General features: G+C 44.2%; 1 protein-coding gene across 1 annotated transcript in view; it reads left to right on the top strand.

Annotated features, from left to right (window-relative positions):
* The window catches only part of LOC121003296 (deoxynucleoside triphosphate triphosphohydrolase SAMHD1-like), a 204,260-nt gene that overhangs the window by 139,287 nt on the left and 50,477 nt on the right, over positions 1-14,496 (top strand). The window contains exon 9 of the mRNA XM_040435024.1: positions 4,045-4,160. Coding sequence (XP_040290958.1) covers positions 4,045-4,160 — 116 coding nt within the window. The remainder of the gene's footprint in view (positions 1-4,044; positions 4,161-14,496) is intronic.

Genomic DNA, 14,496 nt, shown 5'->3' with positions numbered 1-14,496 from the left:
AAAAATATTAAAATGGAAAATCTGTCAAAAAAGTGAAATTTTGAAATTGTATCTCTATTTTCTATTAAATCTTGTGCAACACCTAAAGGGTTAACAAAGTTTGTAAAATCAGTTTTGAATACCTTGAGGGGTGTAGTTTCTTAGATGGGGTCACTACTAGAGTTTCTACTCTAGGGGTGCATCAGGGGGGCTTCAAATGGGACATGGTGTCAAAAAACTAAAATCTGGCTTCCAAAAACCATACGGCGCACCTTTCCCTCTACGCCCTACTGTGTGCCCGTACAGTAGTTTACGGCCACATATGGGGTGTTTATGTAAACGTCAGAGTCAGGGCAATAAAGATACAGTCTTGTTTGGCTGTTAACCCTTGCTTTGTTAGTGGAAAAAAATGGGTTAAAATGGAAAATTAGGCAAAAAAATGAAATTCTCAAATTTCATCCCCATTTACCAATAACTCTTGTGCAACACCTAAAGGGTTAACAAAGTTTTTAAAATCAGTTTTGAATACCTTGTGGGGTGTAGTTTATAGAATGGGGTCATTTTTGGGTGGTTTTCTATTATGTAAGCCTCGCAAAGTGACTTCAGACCCATAGTGGTCCCTAAAAATTGGGTTTTTGTAAATTTCTGAAAAATTTCAAGATTTGCTTCTAAACTTCTAAGCCTTGTAACATCCCCAAAAAATAAAATATCATTCCCAAAATAATTCAAGCATGAAGTAGACATATGGGGAATGTAAAGTCATCTAAATTTTTGGGGGTATTACTATGTATTACAGAAGTAGAGAAACTGAAACTTTGAAATTTGCAAATTTTTCCAAATTTTTGGTAAATTAGGTATTTTTTTATGCAAAAAAAAATAAATATTTTTTTACTTCATTTTACCAGTGTCATGAAGTACAATATGTGATGAAAAAACATTCTCAGAATGGCCTGGATAAGTCAAAGTGTTTTAAAGTTATCAACACTTAGTGACACTGGTCAGATTTGCAAAAAATGGCCAAGTCCTTAAGGTGAAATAGGGCTGAGTCCTTAAGGGGTTAAAGGACATCTGCCAGCAGAATTGGATGACCTGTTGCATGTGCGCTTGGTCCCATGGCGATCTAGGAAAGTTTAAGGCTTAGTGCTAAGAACCCTGGTTGTCTACAACAATACCTATACTAAAGCTGCAGACAGGGCCTGCGTTAGATGGGGATGGGCAAACTGGGCCCAGCTCCTCTAAGGGGCCTCCTGCTTCAGTTCAGCAGAAAGGCAGGTCGGGACTCCTGTGCTCTGGCTCCATAAAGGCAAAAGCCCTAACCACTGAGCTACTAAGCTTAATGTTGAACTGCTACAGAGAAAACCTCATAGGGTTTCTGTCACCAGAATTAACCCTCTTAAACTGTCTGACATTAGCGATGTGCTAATGTCAGCAGAATCCAACTCTGCTATTTTTATGTTTATTGGTGCCCCCCTTACGGCACAATTCTTACTTTTGTAATATGTACGGACGGCAGGGCGTGGAATGAGGTGGGAGAACAGAGCCTCTAGGAGCAGGAGCAACGTCCCCCCTGCTCCTAGAGGATAATTTGTATATTACAAAAGTAAGAATTATGCCGTAAGGGGGGCATCAATAAACATAAAAATAGCAGGGTTGGATTCTGCTGACATTAGCACATCGCTAATGTCAGACAGTTTAAGAGGGTTAATTCTGGTGACAGAAACCCTTTAATGTAGAAGTTGTGTGTTAGAATCCCGGCAGCAATGTTTCAAAAATAGAGGCTAAATAAAACTTTAAGACACAGGCCACCCCCAACAGTCGAAAGTTTTATTTTATTGAAAAAAGGCACAAAACGTAAAATATGATCAAATAACACCTATGTTAAGCCAGGTAAACCTTTTTAACATGTGCAAATTTGGCCAGTATATTTTGTTGTGAAAGGTGGCAACCCTAACAGCACTCCCGCTCAGGACCTCTATAAGTCCGCTCACTGCTGCAAGCCCTGCCTCAGTCAATGCTCAAAACATCAGGATGAAAGCGTCAGGACGTTCTGTGAGGAGCGCGAACCTGGTGCCACCTCCTCATTCTTCTTCTCGCACTGCTGCGCTAGGGTAGAAGCTAGAATGGATTAGTTAGAAGGAGGTTTTTTTTTTGTTACGTTACTGGGCACATGCTGTTTAACGATTTTGTTTTTTCGCTCGCAGCCTTCCCAGAGCCATAATGGGGAAAAAAATTCAGAATGGGGTGGAATTAGGAAAAAACGCAATTCCACCACAGTTTGATGTTTTGTTTTTTTTTCTTTGGGGGGGGGGGGGGCGTTTCCTATGCGGGAACTGACTTGTGCTCTTCACAGGTCAGTACAAATCCGGCTATACCACATATGTATAGTTTTTCTAGTGAAAAAATAAAACTTTGAAAAGACAAGAAAAAAATAATTTTCCATCACTATATTCTGACCCTCATAACTTTTTTATAGTTATGTCTACAGAGATGTGTGGGGGGCTCATTATTTGAGGGATGATCTGTAGTGTTTGATAATACCATTTAGGAGTGTGTATGACTTTTTATTCAATTTTCTTGGGTGATTTGAATTTTTTTTTTCAAAACTTTTTGTTAGATCCCAAATGGACCACAATTTTCAATCATTAGATAATAATAATAAGAATAATTTGTCCATTAATCTGTATAGCAATCACTAGATGACAGTTCAGTGCTGCCACATAGTGGCCTGAACTGGAATATACTAATAATGAGCCTGGAAGCCTAGAACAGACTGTGGCTCATTATTAGAACAGGGTGCTTACCCCCAACATCTCCACTGGGGAAAGTTTTTAAAGGGAGTCTGTCATCAACATTTCACCTTTGTAACCCTTCCCATAGGTTTCTAGCATCCTTACAGTTAATAAAAACTTTACCTTTAGCATCAATCCTGGACTTATAAAACCAGCAATAAGCATCTTTGTAGCATATGCAAATGAGGGCTCGCAAGTGCCCAGGGGCGGAGTTAACCTCGTGGGTGCCCTGCTAGCTCAGACTTTTCTTCGCTTCCCCCCGCCCCTTCCTTACCTCCGCCCGCCCATCCTTTCCCTCTGACCGCCTGCGCACTCAGTCCGTTGTCCGGCGCATGCGCACTGCGATGCCCATTCCTTGTACGGCATCACAGTAATTAAGGTGGTCAGGCGGAAAGGATGGGCGGGTGGTCAGAGGGAAAGGATGGGCGGGCGGGGGGAAGCGGAAAAAAAAGTCTGAGCTAGCAGGGCACCGCTTTGGAGCGGGCACCATCTTTAAAGACCAGACATGCACCATATATTTACGCAGGATATCGGGAAGGGGTTAATGGTCACATAACCAAATGTGTATAGGACAGCGCTTTCTTTCTGCACAGACATTGGAGCTCGTGCAGGTATTTTGGGAGAGAGAGGTTAGTGTATGCCTGCAAGCGGCGGAGTGAGGGAGGTCCTAGTGGTGTGCAGTGCAGTCCAGGGGTACATGCTGTATGATGACCCGCTCTATTGCTGTAGCTTTTTGCGAGGGAGGAGAAATCATCACTGTGAGGGGACATGTGGCGTATTCTGGAGCCAGGAGGGTGCAGATCTGTGTGAGGAGCATTATGGGGTGTAAATCTGTGAGGGAGGACTGGAATCGACAGAATGTGACATTATTAGTACATTGTTACAAGGTCTTCTACCTTCACCTTGCTCCTCTGTTCCAAGATATGGCTGCAGACTGTTTAGGAGCAATGCTATAGAACATCCTGTAACCAAAAAGGACTCCTTCCCCTCTTGGACCAAATACAGACACACAGGCAACTCCTTGTATAAATCATTTTAAAAGGGTTGTCCAACCAGTTTAATTTTCTTAAAAAATGCTTTAAAATAATAAAAGTAGTAATACTCCCTTCATAATAAGCACTCCCAAAAAATTCTCCTGGTCACTGTCGACACATGAGTGTGACTGGGTCTAAATGGATGTAAAAGTATTACACGTGTGTTTTAGTAGAATTGTAGTCAACAAGAATACAGTTTTTATGCATCACCTCTTCTCCAAGCCTTTCTTTTAATGGTCCAGGATTGCCGAAGCTTTCTTGAAAGCCGATCCACATATAAAGATTAAAGGATCAGATGGGAAGTACTATACAATCTCTGGCTCAGTGGATGACATGGTTGCCTATACTAAACTCACAGGTGAGTTTTTATGTGAAAATAGGTCATATTTATTTTTATTTTAATTTTATTAAGCAATAGTAATTCCATACAAAATAATACATCAAGATTATAGTTTCTATACCCTTAACCCCCCCAATTCCCTCCCAAAGTCCCACCCCTGTTGCGCTGCGTCTCCCATCCCCGCAACAGAAAAAGGATGAAACGGAAATAGTGAGAAAATTGAAGTAGGAAAAATTTAAAATTCCATTCTCCCCATATCTTAAACCATTTATCCTCAGAATTTCTTTGTTCGTATAAGATATATTCATAGCTTTTCATCTTTTCAGCCTGTGCAATCAGAAGCCTTGCCAAGAATATTGTTTTAACCAAAAGAATCCGTTTATACTTATGGCACCCTACCTTGGAGAGATCACTCAAAATCCAAAAATCTACCGTAAATGGAATCATAACTTTAAATTTTGGGATAATATAGCTATGTATTGCCCCCCAATATTCTTTTAATTCTATAAAAGTCCAGAACATATGTAAATGATCGGCCTCAGGTAAATCGCATCGTGGACATTTAGAAGTGTTTCTAAGCCTTAATGTACACTTGGTGGGTTCACATTTTGCCCTGAGGGCTGGTCAAAGCCTGGACATGTGGTAGTGTTTACATTGATCCCATTTAAATGAACATCTGTCTGCATAAATTCAGTTAAAATGCTGCAGAAAATAGCAAATATGCACATAAAAATTGTGCCAAACCACCCTTAGGGCAGTTTCACACGAGTGTGTGCAGTGTGGAAATCATGCTCCGTGTGTGAATGTGATTCTCCGTTTTGGACTTCTCTTTTCGCAGGAGTGCACGGCAGGGTTATCTCACTGTTTTTAACTGATGACCTGTCCTCTGGAAAGGTCATCAGCATTTAATTAGTGGGTGCTACTGTGGCCTAGGCTAAGCAGAGAGAAGGTTGAGGTGCTCACAGTAGCGCTGGGCATTATCAAACAGCTGATCATTGGGAGTTCCAGTGTCAGACCCCCACTGATCAGATGCTGACGAACTATCCAGAAGATAGGTCATCAGTTACAAATAGTAGGATAACACCTTTAAATTTACAAACTGATACCAAAATAAATTAATATTGATTCCCTTATTTGTTTTGGTCATTTGATATACCATGTATAGTCTTGTACAGTGTTTTTTTGTGAATATATATATTTGGCACATAATGTCTCCCTAGGGCCATGCAGTGAAAGGAGGGGGCACTTTTTCTTCCCTTGGGGCACACCCCAATTCTGGGGCACCTGCGAAAGGATAACTGGGGTTCCCTTGATGTTAGGTGTCTGGATGGGTGCAAGGCATGGCGTGTAGGATGAAGAAAGTGGCCAGCATATGGTGTCGGAGTCAGAACACCAGGCCAGTGGTAGAAGAATAAATGTCTGTCTTTACTCAATGGGATTTTAGTACAATTATAGCAAAACACTGTTCCAACTATACACAGTGCAATTTTCTTCCAGATAACAGTGTATAGATTTAGGCAAAGATGGGAGTTATAGCCCTCTTGGTACACTGTCTTGGTAAAGTCTCTCTTAGAATCTATGGCTAGCAACAGTACCTTGGAAATAATGGCTGCAGTGTCCACCGCAGGATACAGGGTTTTGAAGGCAAGGCTGGCCAGAACGTGTCCAGGTGTAAAAGGGTAATGCCGAAAAACCCACAAAGGGGACACACAGTACATATAATAGCTTTATTAAAATTACAACAATTAATACATTCATTGAAATTATAGCAGCAATGCAAGTAAGCGCTGCGACAAGCAGCTCACCTGCTGTACCAAGAGACACATATCCCCACATCCTAAAAAAATGCTCACTTCAATGGGGGCCCCTTGAGAAAGCGGTAGCGAAGCGTGCGTCGGGGTGTGCTCCCTGCTGTCCTGAGATCGGATCCCTCCAGTGGCTGTTTATCAAGGTATTTTTTCATTATAATACCACATCCTCTGTTTATTCATTCATTTAGTCTTCCACAGTTTGGGCCTATTTATTAGCCTCATAGTGGCATTTAACATTAGGATATTTAGGTTGATTTTTTGAATTACCTTGTGATATTACAGCCACTAGTGCCTCTTCACTGACCACTGAAGTGAGCATTTTTTAGGTTGTGGGGATCTGTGTCTCTTGGTACAGCAGGTGATCTGCTTGTCGCTGCGCTTACTTGCATTGCTGCTATAATTTTAATTAATGTATTAATTGTTGTAATTTATTATTGTTTAATAAAGCTATTATATGTACTGTGTGTCCCCTTTGTGGGTTTTTCGGCATTATCATTGTAGTCACACATTGTTTCTATCTTATAGATGGTTGAATAGGTTGTACAGGTGTAAAGGGTGTTTTAACAGTGTCCCTCACAGCAGTAAGGTCTGAATGGCTGTAGCTGCAGATTACCTTACTAACTCTTAGGCTGGGTTCACACTTGAGCGTTTTACAGCGCGTTTTTCAGCGCTGTAAAACGCTCAACACATGAAAACCAATGCTTCCCTATGGCCCTGGTTCTCACTTGAGCGTTTTACAGCGCTGAAAAACGCGCTGTAAAACGCCCTACGCTCAAACAAGTACTTGAGCTTCTTTGGGGCGTTTTGACGCGCGTTTGTGTCCATAGGACATTGCAGTCAATCACACAAACGCGCGTCAAACGCGCGTTTACTATTGCAAAAAACGCTCGTCAAAAACGCGCGTCAAAAACGCGCGTTAAACGCGCATATCAAAGACGCTCAGGTCTGAACCCAGCCTTATGCTTGGCCATGCAGATTCCAAATTCTTAATTTCTCTCCTTCTCTTTCTGTCTTCCTCTCGTTTGTGGACCTTGCAGAAATATGATAGTCTCTGTAGCTTTCTTGGGCATGAAAAGATGGAGCATGAGGCAACAGCTTCCTCTCTCTCAGAATTCTCTCCTAAGAATGACTGAGCTGGGGATGGATCCTAGATCCCTATCCAACTTCCTGCAAAGGACTGCAACAGGAAAATCTACCATGGTTGTGCCATCTATACACAGCTAGTCTGGTTGCAGTACATGGTATAACATAACATTCAACCAACCATTTGCAGATACATTTGCAGTATCCCAGAGCAGGGGGTGTCATACAAGAGATCATAAAAGATCTCCCATACCAGCCCCAGAAACTGAAAAAACAGTTCCCTATGGTGACAACAGTCACTGGGAGACCTGATCTGGGTATGCTAAAACCCAGGCGCTCTGCTATGCCCAGGGACACCTGGTAATTACGTGATCCAATAAACCACTTCTTTTTGCCTCTAGAACTTCAGCTGTCTTTGTCAGCTGAGGACCAGACCTGCTCTGCCAATGTAGTGCCCTGGAGCAAGGGTACTTTGGACTATGGACATCTGCCCTTATTGCTGCTATGCAAAGCCATCAACTCCCTACTTCTTTGCACATTGAAGTGTTAATCAGCACTGTGATTTGCACTGTTGTATGCACTTATATAAATGCAGTTCAACAATATAATATAGTATGTTTATTGTAATATATTGTGGCTATTCGCTCTAGTAGGGTGAGCAGAAGCAGTACAGAGGCACAAAACAGTTCTTAACCAAAAGTTCAGTGTTTGTTCACACTTGGCAGGTTAACAGAAAAGTCACCTTAGTTTAGATCCTGGTGTTCAATTCACACCGTGCTGTGGGTACCATGTAAGAAGGTCAAGTCCTGGTGTTCAGTTCACACCAAGCTGCGGGTACCGCGTAAGAAGGTGAAACTCTGGATTTCGTCGACCTGTCCTCCCAGACACGTCGCAAGCCTCACACACCACAGACACCCTACTGCCGTCCGGCTGACTTTTTAAGAAAGTCAGGTGTCTCTGCAAAGCCCGGACCGGCATGTCAGGTCCAGTGCTTGACCTCATCTGGCTATCAATGAGTCTAGCAGCACACGCTGGGAGGAAAATACCTTCCATCTAACACCAGACCCTTCTCTGTGTCACAATATCCTTTTCAGGATTTCCTTGCTGTGAGGAAAAGGTTAATGCACACTCAGCTAATACAGAGACGTATGACCAGTGGCATACCTACCATATAGGCAGACCACGCAGCTGCTATGGGGCCCGAAGTGGAAGAGAGTCCCCGCCCCCTAATTTCTCCTGTCTATCTTCCTAACTGCCTCCCGTCTGCTAGCCCCGCCTCTCATCTCCTAGCTCCGCTTCCGTCTGCTGGCCCCGCCTCTCATCTCCTAGCTCCGCTTCCGTCTGCTGGCCCCGCCTCTCATCTCCTAGCTCCGCTTCCGTCTGCTGGCCCTGCCTCCCATCTCCATAGGCGCAAAAACATGCTGAATCTGACCACTGACCATGTATCCCCAGAAGATTCTTGTCTTCTGAGCTCTAAGGCCTGATTCCTCTAGCTTGCCACAACCCCGCCAGTAATGAATTAAGTGACAGCTTGTAGGCGAGGACAGTGCAGAGGTGTGTGTGTGTGGAGGAGTCACTCAGCTTTCCCAGACTATTCCTCTGCACATATGCCATTCAGAACAGGAGGGAAGCTGGGTGTCACTACATTATGTAATGGGACTCAGCTTTCCTGATGTCCTGCATGGCACAGGTGCAGAGGCATGAGAAGATATGAGGGAAGGTGGAAGTTGTGTTACTCAGCTTCCTCAGACTATTCTCATATCTCTCCACATGTGCCATGCAGGACAGCAGAAAAGCTGGGTGCTATTACATCATGTAACATCAGTCAGATTTCCTGCTATTCTGCAAGGTATAAATGCAGATAATAAGAACATGGAAAGGCAGGGGGGTTCACTCAGCTTTCCCAGAGACTCCTGTCTCTGCACATGTGTCATGCAGGATAGCAAGTAATGTCACTGTCTCCCAGCTGTCCTGCATGACACGGGGGAAGGGGGCACTCACTTCCTCAAACTTTTCTCATGTCTCTGCGCATGTGCCATGCTGGACAGCAAGAAAGTTGGGTGGTATTACATCATGTAATGCCCCATATTCTTGTCAAAATATGCTGAACACCGCCGGAACCTACCAGATCCCATTCACTATAATGGGTCTGTTGGGTTCAGGCGTGAGTACTGCCATTTGGTAGAACAAAATACTGCTGCATGAGGTGGGGCAGGGGAGAAGTTAGGGAGGGTAGTGAGAGGAGCCAGGGCGCATAGTGGGAGGGACTAGGAACGGGCATGGGGGCCCAATTTCAATTCTTGCTATGGGGCCCAAAAAAAAAAACACAGACATACTGACCTTCTGACTATCTGGTTTAGCTCCATTGTTTGTCTGAAGACTTGTTCATGTATGGAAAAACTGCTTAGTCATTCCCATATACTCGCATAGAAACACCATACAAGCCTATGGCAGATTAAAATTGTAATATTGTTTCTGTTTAGGCTGTGATTTTCCACCCCACCAATCTCACTAGAAGGTTCTAGTTAATCTAGAAACTGTATATAAGGAGAGCAGTCCCCTAGTTGTCTGCAGATGGGGGCCAGTGCTTAGTAGGAGAGGATCTGTCAGTTTGAAGATAGAGACCAGTGGTTAGTAGAAGAGACTCTGCAAGATTTCACGGGTGACCATTAGATGATACTGAGATGGGCATGCTAAGCCACAGACCCTGGGCCACCAGCCTTTGGTTAGGGTACCAGCCTTCTGAGAGACATCCGGACAGCTAGATCAGGCCTTTCCTCAGCATGAAACCTTCTGCCCAGGAAGAGACTAGAGAAGCAAGCTCAGTACCTGTATTTTGTTCTTGAGTTCCTCCAGTAAAGAAGCACAATGGTTAACTGCAGACCTTGACTCTCTGGACTTATTTCCCATTGGGGTGCACCCCACCTTACCATCGCTTCCAGAGAGCAGCAACACATAGTGACACCTCAACGGTGTCCAGGGGACCCAGCTTAGCATTGGGACCACCCCAAACCTGGCCACTGCTATAGTCGTGTCAGACTAGAGTGCATAGGGGCCACTAGAGGCATAATTCTGAGGGCCCACCTGCAGGTGTGAGATTTAGATTTTTAAGATCAGTTTGCCTACTTGGTGTCTGGGATGCAATGGCGTAGATATAGTGGTTGCAGAGGTCGCAACTGCCAGTGATGCACCGCTAATTATATATTGCTGTCCTCAGGATGGCAATACAATTAATTACATGCCTCCATCATGCCTCCTAATGGCTCCAGTGCGCCCTCTGCTGGTGGGAGTGTAAATGCAGGAGCAAGTTCGACGGATCTCCTGTTGGTTTCAAAGAGAAGAGGATGAGGCTGTTACCCCCTGAAACAGTAGGGGGGGGGGGGGGGCAGGCTGGAGCAATTGAGCGGGCAGCAGGAAAGCCTGCCCCCCCCCCTCTCCTTCAGATCCGGTGCCAGGGGAGATCTGGATGCTAGAAATGGGCAGCAGCACGCTGGCCCCGCCTCTTCATCGAGCAGCATCAACTCACCTTCCTCTGGGCCCACCGGATTGGCATCACTCGTTGGCACCGGCTCGCACCTCACGGGTGATGAATCCGTGGACGGACTGATCACGGGATCTGTGTCTGGAAGGGATGCTGGATTTGCGGCTGGTCAGATCATAGCACCCAGGCAGCCTGGTGAGTTAACATTGGGACCCATTTTTTTCTATGCTTAGTGCCCTTAGGGGGGGGGGGGGGGTTGGGGGACCCTCCGGGGATTTAGGGCGGGGGCTTGTTAATGTTTTGGGGGGTTTGGCGTCACTTGTGGCGGGGGGTGGACCGTGTGGGGGGTCACCGCTTCCTGCCTGGGGGTTAACGGGGTCTAATCAGTTGCAAGATAGGGGGGCTGGGGTAGCATGTACACATGTTGGGGATGGTACAGTAGGGAATGCGTCGTCTTCTGCAGGACCGAGTTCGGTGTCAGTGCAGACGCAGGTGGGGGGTTTGGGTGAGGAGGAGCCACCTAGAATGGATGATGCAGCACGGGGGGAGGTTTATGCCTGTTTTTAAGGCCCCTTAGGAGCTCACTTAAAACAGGACATAAGGGAGCGAAATTTGGAAGGGGGGAGTATGTGGAAATTCTTTCACTGCTCCCCCTAGAGTGTTTCAATTTGGATAGGGATAAAAAAGACGACGGAAAAAGAGAGGAGGAGGAAAAGCGCCGGTATCGATTGATTCCGCACACGTTTCTTAATTGGCTGCAAGCTTTTGCCATTCTAGCTAGCGTCAGGACGCGATTGGCGAGGCATACCGGGTTTACAGCGGTCAAGCATGGCTCCGCTATGACAAACAATTTCGTCAGCGGAAGGCCGTGCGCCCCAATATTCATTGGGACCATAAGGACATTGCATTATGGCTAAAAGTCACAGCGCCGGGGAGAACGGTTCGGTCCTTTCAGGATAAACAGTGGGATTTAGTCAATCCTGGAAACAGTGTTCGCTCGTTTTGGAGTCCTGCTGGCACCGGAAAAAACGGTGGGCCCCACAACCGAGTTATGTTTTTTGGGTATCATTATTGGTCTGTGATTTGTAAAGTGGCAGGACTATGTTCTTATCATGGACATTTATCCCCCTTTTGCAACCCATTATCTTATTGGCCTTGGCAGAAGCTGCCTGACACTGGTTTCTACAGTTTAGTTTGCTGTTCACAAAAATTCCTAGGTCCTTTTCCATGTCAGTGTTACCCAGTGTTTTACCATTTAGTATGTACGGGTGACTTGCATTATTCCTTCCCATGTGCATAACCTTACATTTGTCAGTGTTAAACCTCATCTGCCACTTCTCTGCCCAAGTCTCCAATATATCCAGATCCCTCTGTAGCAGTATACTGTCCTGTCACTGCCACTTCCACATTAATTACTTTATACAGTTTAGCGTCAAATGCAAAAATTTATGTTTTGCTGTGCAAGTCTTCTACAAGTTCATTAATATATTGAAGAGAATAGGGCTCAATACTGACCTCTGTGGTACCCCACTAGTGACAGTGACCCAATCTGAGTGTGTACAATTAATAACCACCCTCTGTTTTCTATCACTGAGCCTGTTACTTACCCACATACAGACATTTTCCCCCACTCCAAGCATTCTCATTTTATATACTAACCTATCATGTGGTACAGTATCAAATGCTTTGGAGAAGTCCAGATATACGACATCCACTGACTCGCCAGAGTCAAGTCTAGGACTTACCAACTCATAGAAACTGATTTAATTAGTTTGACATGATCGATCCCTCATAAAGCCATGCTGATATAGCGTTATTTGCTTATTTTAATTGAGGTACTCCAAGATAGCATATCTTAGAAAACCTTCAAACCATTTACCCACCCCGGAAACGTACCGGCCAATAGTTTCTGGGCTTTGTTTTTGACCCCTTTTTGAATATTGGCACCATTTTGCTAAGTGCCAATCCTGTGGACCACTCCCGGTCAGTATAGAGTCCTTCAATACTAGAAATAAGGGTCTGGCCATGAGATTACTTAATTCTCTTAGGATACGGGGGTCTATGCCATCTGGTCCTAGCGATTTGTCTAATTAATCCTTTTAAGATGCTTTGTTTTCTCCTCATCGCTGTCTGCAACTCCCCCTCATCACTCTGTAAACGACCGACACCTTCAGATTTATACTTTTTACCATTTATATAATTGAAGAACATTTTAGGGTTAGTTTTACTCTTTGGCAATGAATCTCTCTGTCTGTAGTTTGGCTGCTTTTAGTTGTCTTTTACATATTCTATTTTTTCTTATAGTTTTTCAGTGCTTCCTCGCTACCCTCCTGTTTTAGTGATTTAAATGCTTTCCTTTTGTCATTTATTGCTTCCTTTCCATTTCTATTTATCCACGTTGGTTTTTCTTGTTCCTTACCCTTTTATTCCCATATGGTATGTACCTCTTACAATTAGAGCTTAGGATGCTTTTAAAAATATCCAATTTTGTGGCTGCACTTTTATTTTTGAGGACATTGTCACAGTTAGTGAGGCCAATTTACTCTTAGCTGGTTAAATTTAGCTTTTTTGAAGTTTGGTATATTTGTGCCTCCCTGAAGTAACACTCTTTTGAATGGCAATTGGAAGGTTATTACTTTATGGTCACTATTTCCCAGGTGTCCCCCGACCTGCACATCTGTTGTTCTGTCAGGTCTATTGGTTAGCACTAAGTCCAGCATGGCTCTAGTTGGGTCCCGAACCAGTTGGGAAAGGTAGTGGTCTTTGGTTATTGCCAAGAACCTGTTTCCTTTATGAGATCAACAGGTTTCAGTTTCACAGTCTATATCTGGGTAGTTGAATTCCCCCTTTTTTTATGGTTTATTTTTAAAATGGAGAGATTAGGCAATTAGATTTTTTTTTATCCTTATTTTAAACTTTTTTTTTTCCACTTTTGTACATATACACTAGGGATCATCCGATCACTTCTCCCATGGACTGCAACTACAAAGAAAACTGCATAAATTAACCAGCTCTGCAGATTTAAAATCTGCAGCATGTCAACTTATGCTGCAGATCTCACCCTTTGCAATGAAGAAGGTGATCTCAATTGACTTTTTAGTTGCAAAAACTGCATGTAATACTCACAGTTTTGTTGCAGATTTTGCTGCATTGTTTTTGCTGTGGAAATGGGCTGGGCTTGATAGGACGTTCACTATGACAGGCCTCAGAGTCTTTAAGGGGCCCAAAGCTGTCATAGCAACCGAACGGCTCCAACAACCTCGGCATGGGGGAGCAGTTCGGTCCCTGGGAAAGCAGTGCTCCAGGGAAGAGACAAATCAGATGCTGTAATCACATTAGCGCAGATTGCAGACTGTGTCTCTTGGTGTCTGCCAGGGGTGGACTGGAAACTTAAATTGGGCCTGGAAAAAAAAAACAATATATAATAGCATTGTATAATACTGTTGAGGGGGCTCTGACAATAAAATCTTTTAGTCATCCTCCCGATTGGCCCGTTCTGGGTTCAGGCTCGATAGCAGCTGCTTCCCCTGCTTCTATTATAGCTATGCCCCTGGTACCAGTGTAGTCTAAACAGTCCCTACTAGATACAACAAGGACTAGGATAAGCTTGGAAAAGTATGCTAAGGTACATGGAGAACAAGAATCCGGTATGGATTCATACTAGGCAAGCTTCACTTGGTGGTTCTAATGGACTATTTTATTTATAATCCATATCTGCGAAAGAAGCTGGATCACTGTGTGCTTGCAGGGGTGCACCTAGCCTTTCTGCTGTCTGAGGCAAAAACTCAAACGGTGCCCCGCCGTCCCCAATGCCCATGGCCCTTCTGCTGCCCCTCTCTTGCCCCTACTGAACTAGCAAAACCATTAACAGATTTATTTAACCAATCACTGGCAACAGGAGTCGTCCCAGAAGATTGGAAATTAGCAAATGTTGTGCCGATTCACAAGAAAGGTAGTAGGGAGGAATCGGGCAACTATA

Source organism: Bufo bufo, chromosome 6 (assembly GCF_905171765.1).
Source record: "Bufo bufo chromosome 6, aBufBuf1.1, whole genome shotgun sequence".
Classification (NCBI taxonomy): Eukaryota; Metazoa; Chordata; class Amphibia; order Anura; family Bufonidae; genus Bufo; species Bufo bufo.
This window is presented reverse-complemented; position numbering and strand designations above follow the sequence as displayed.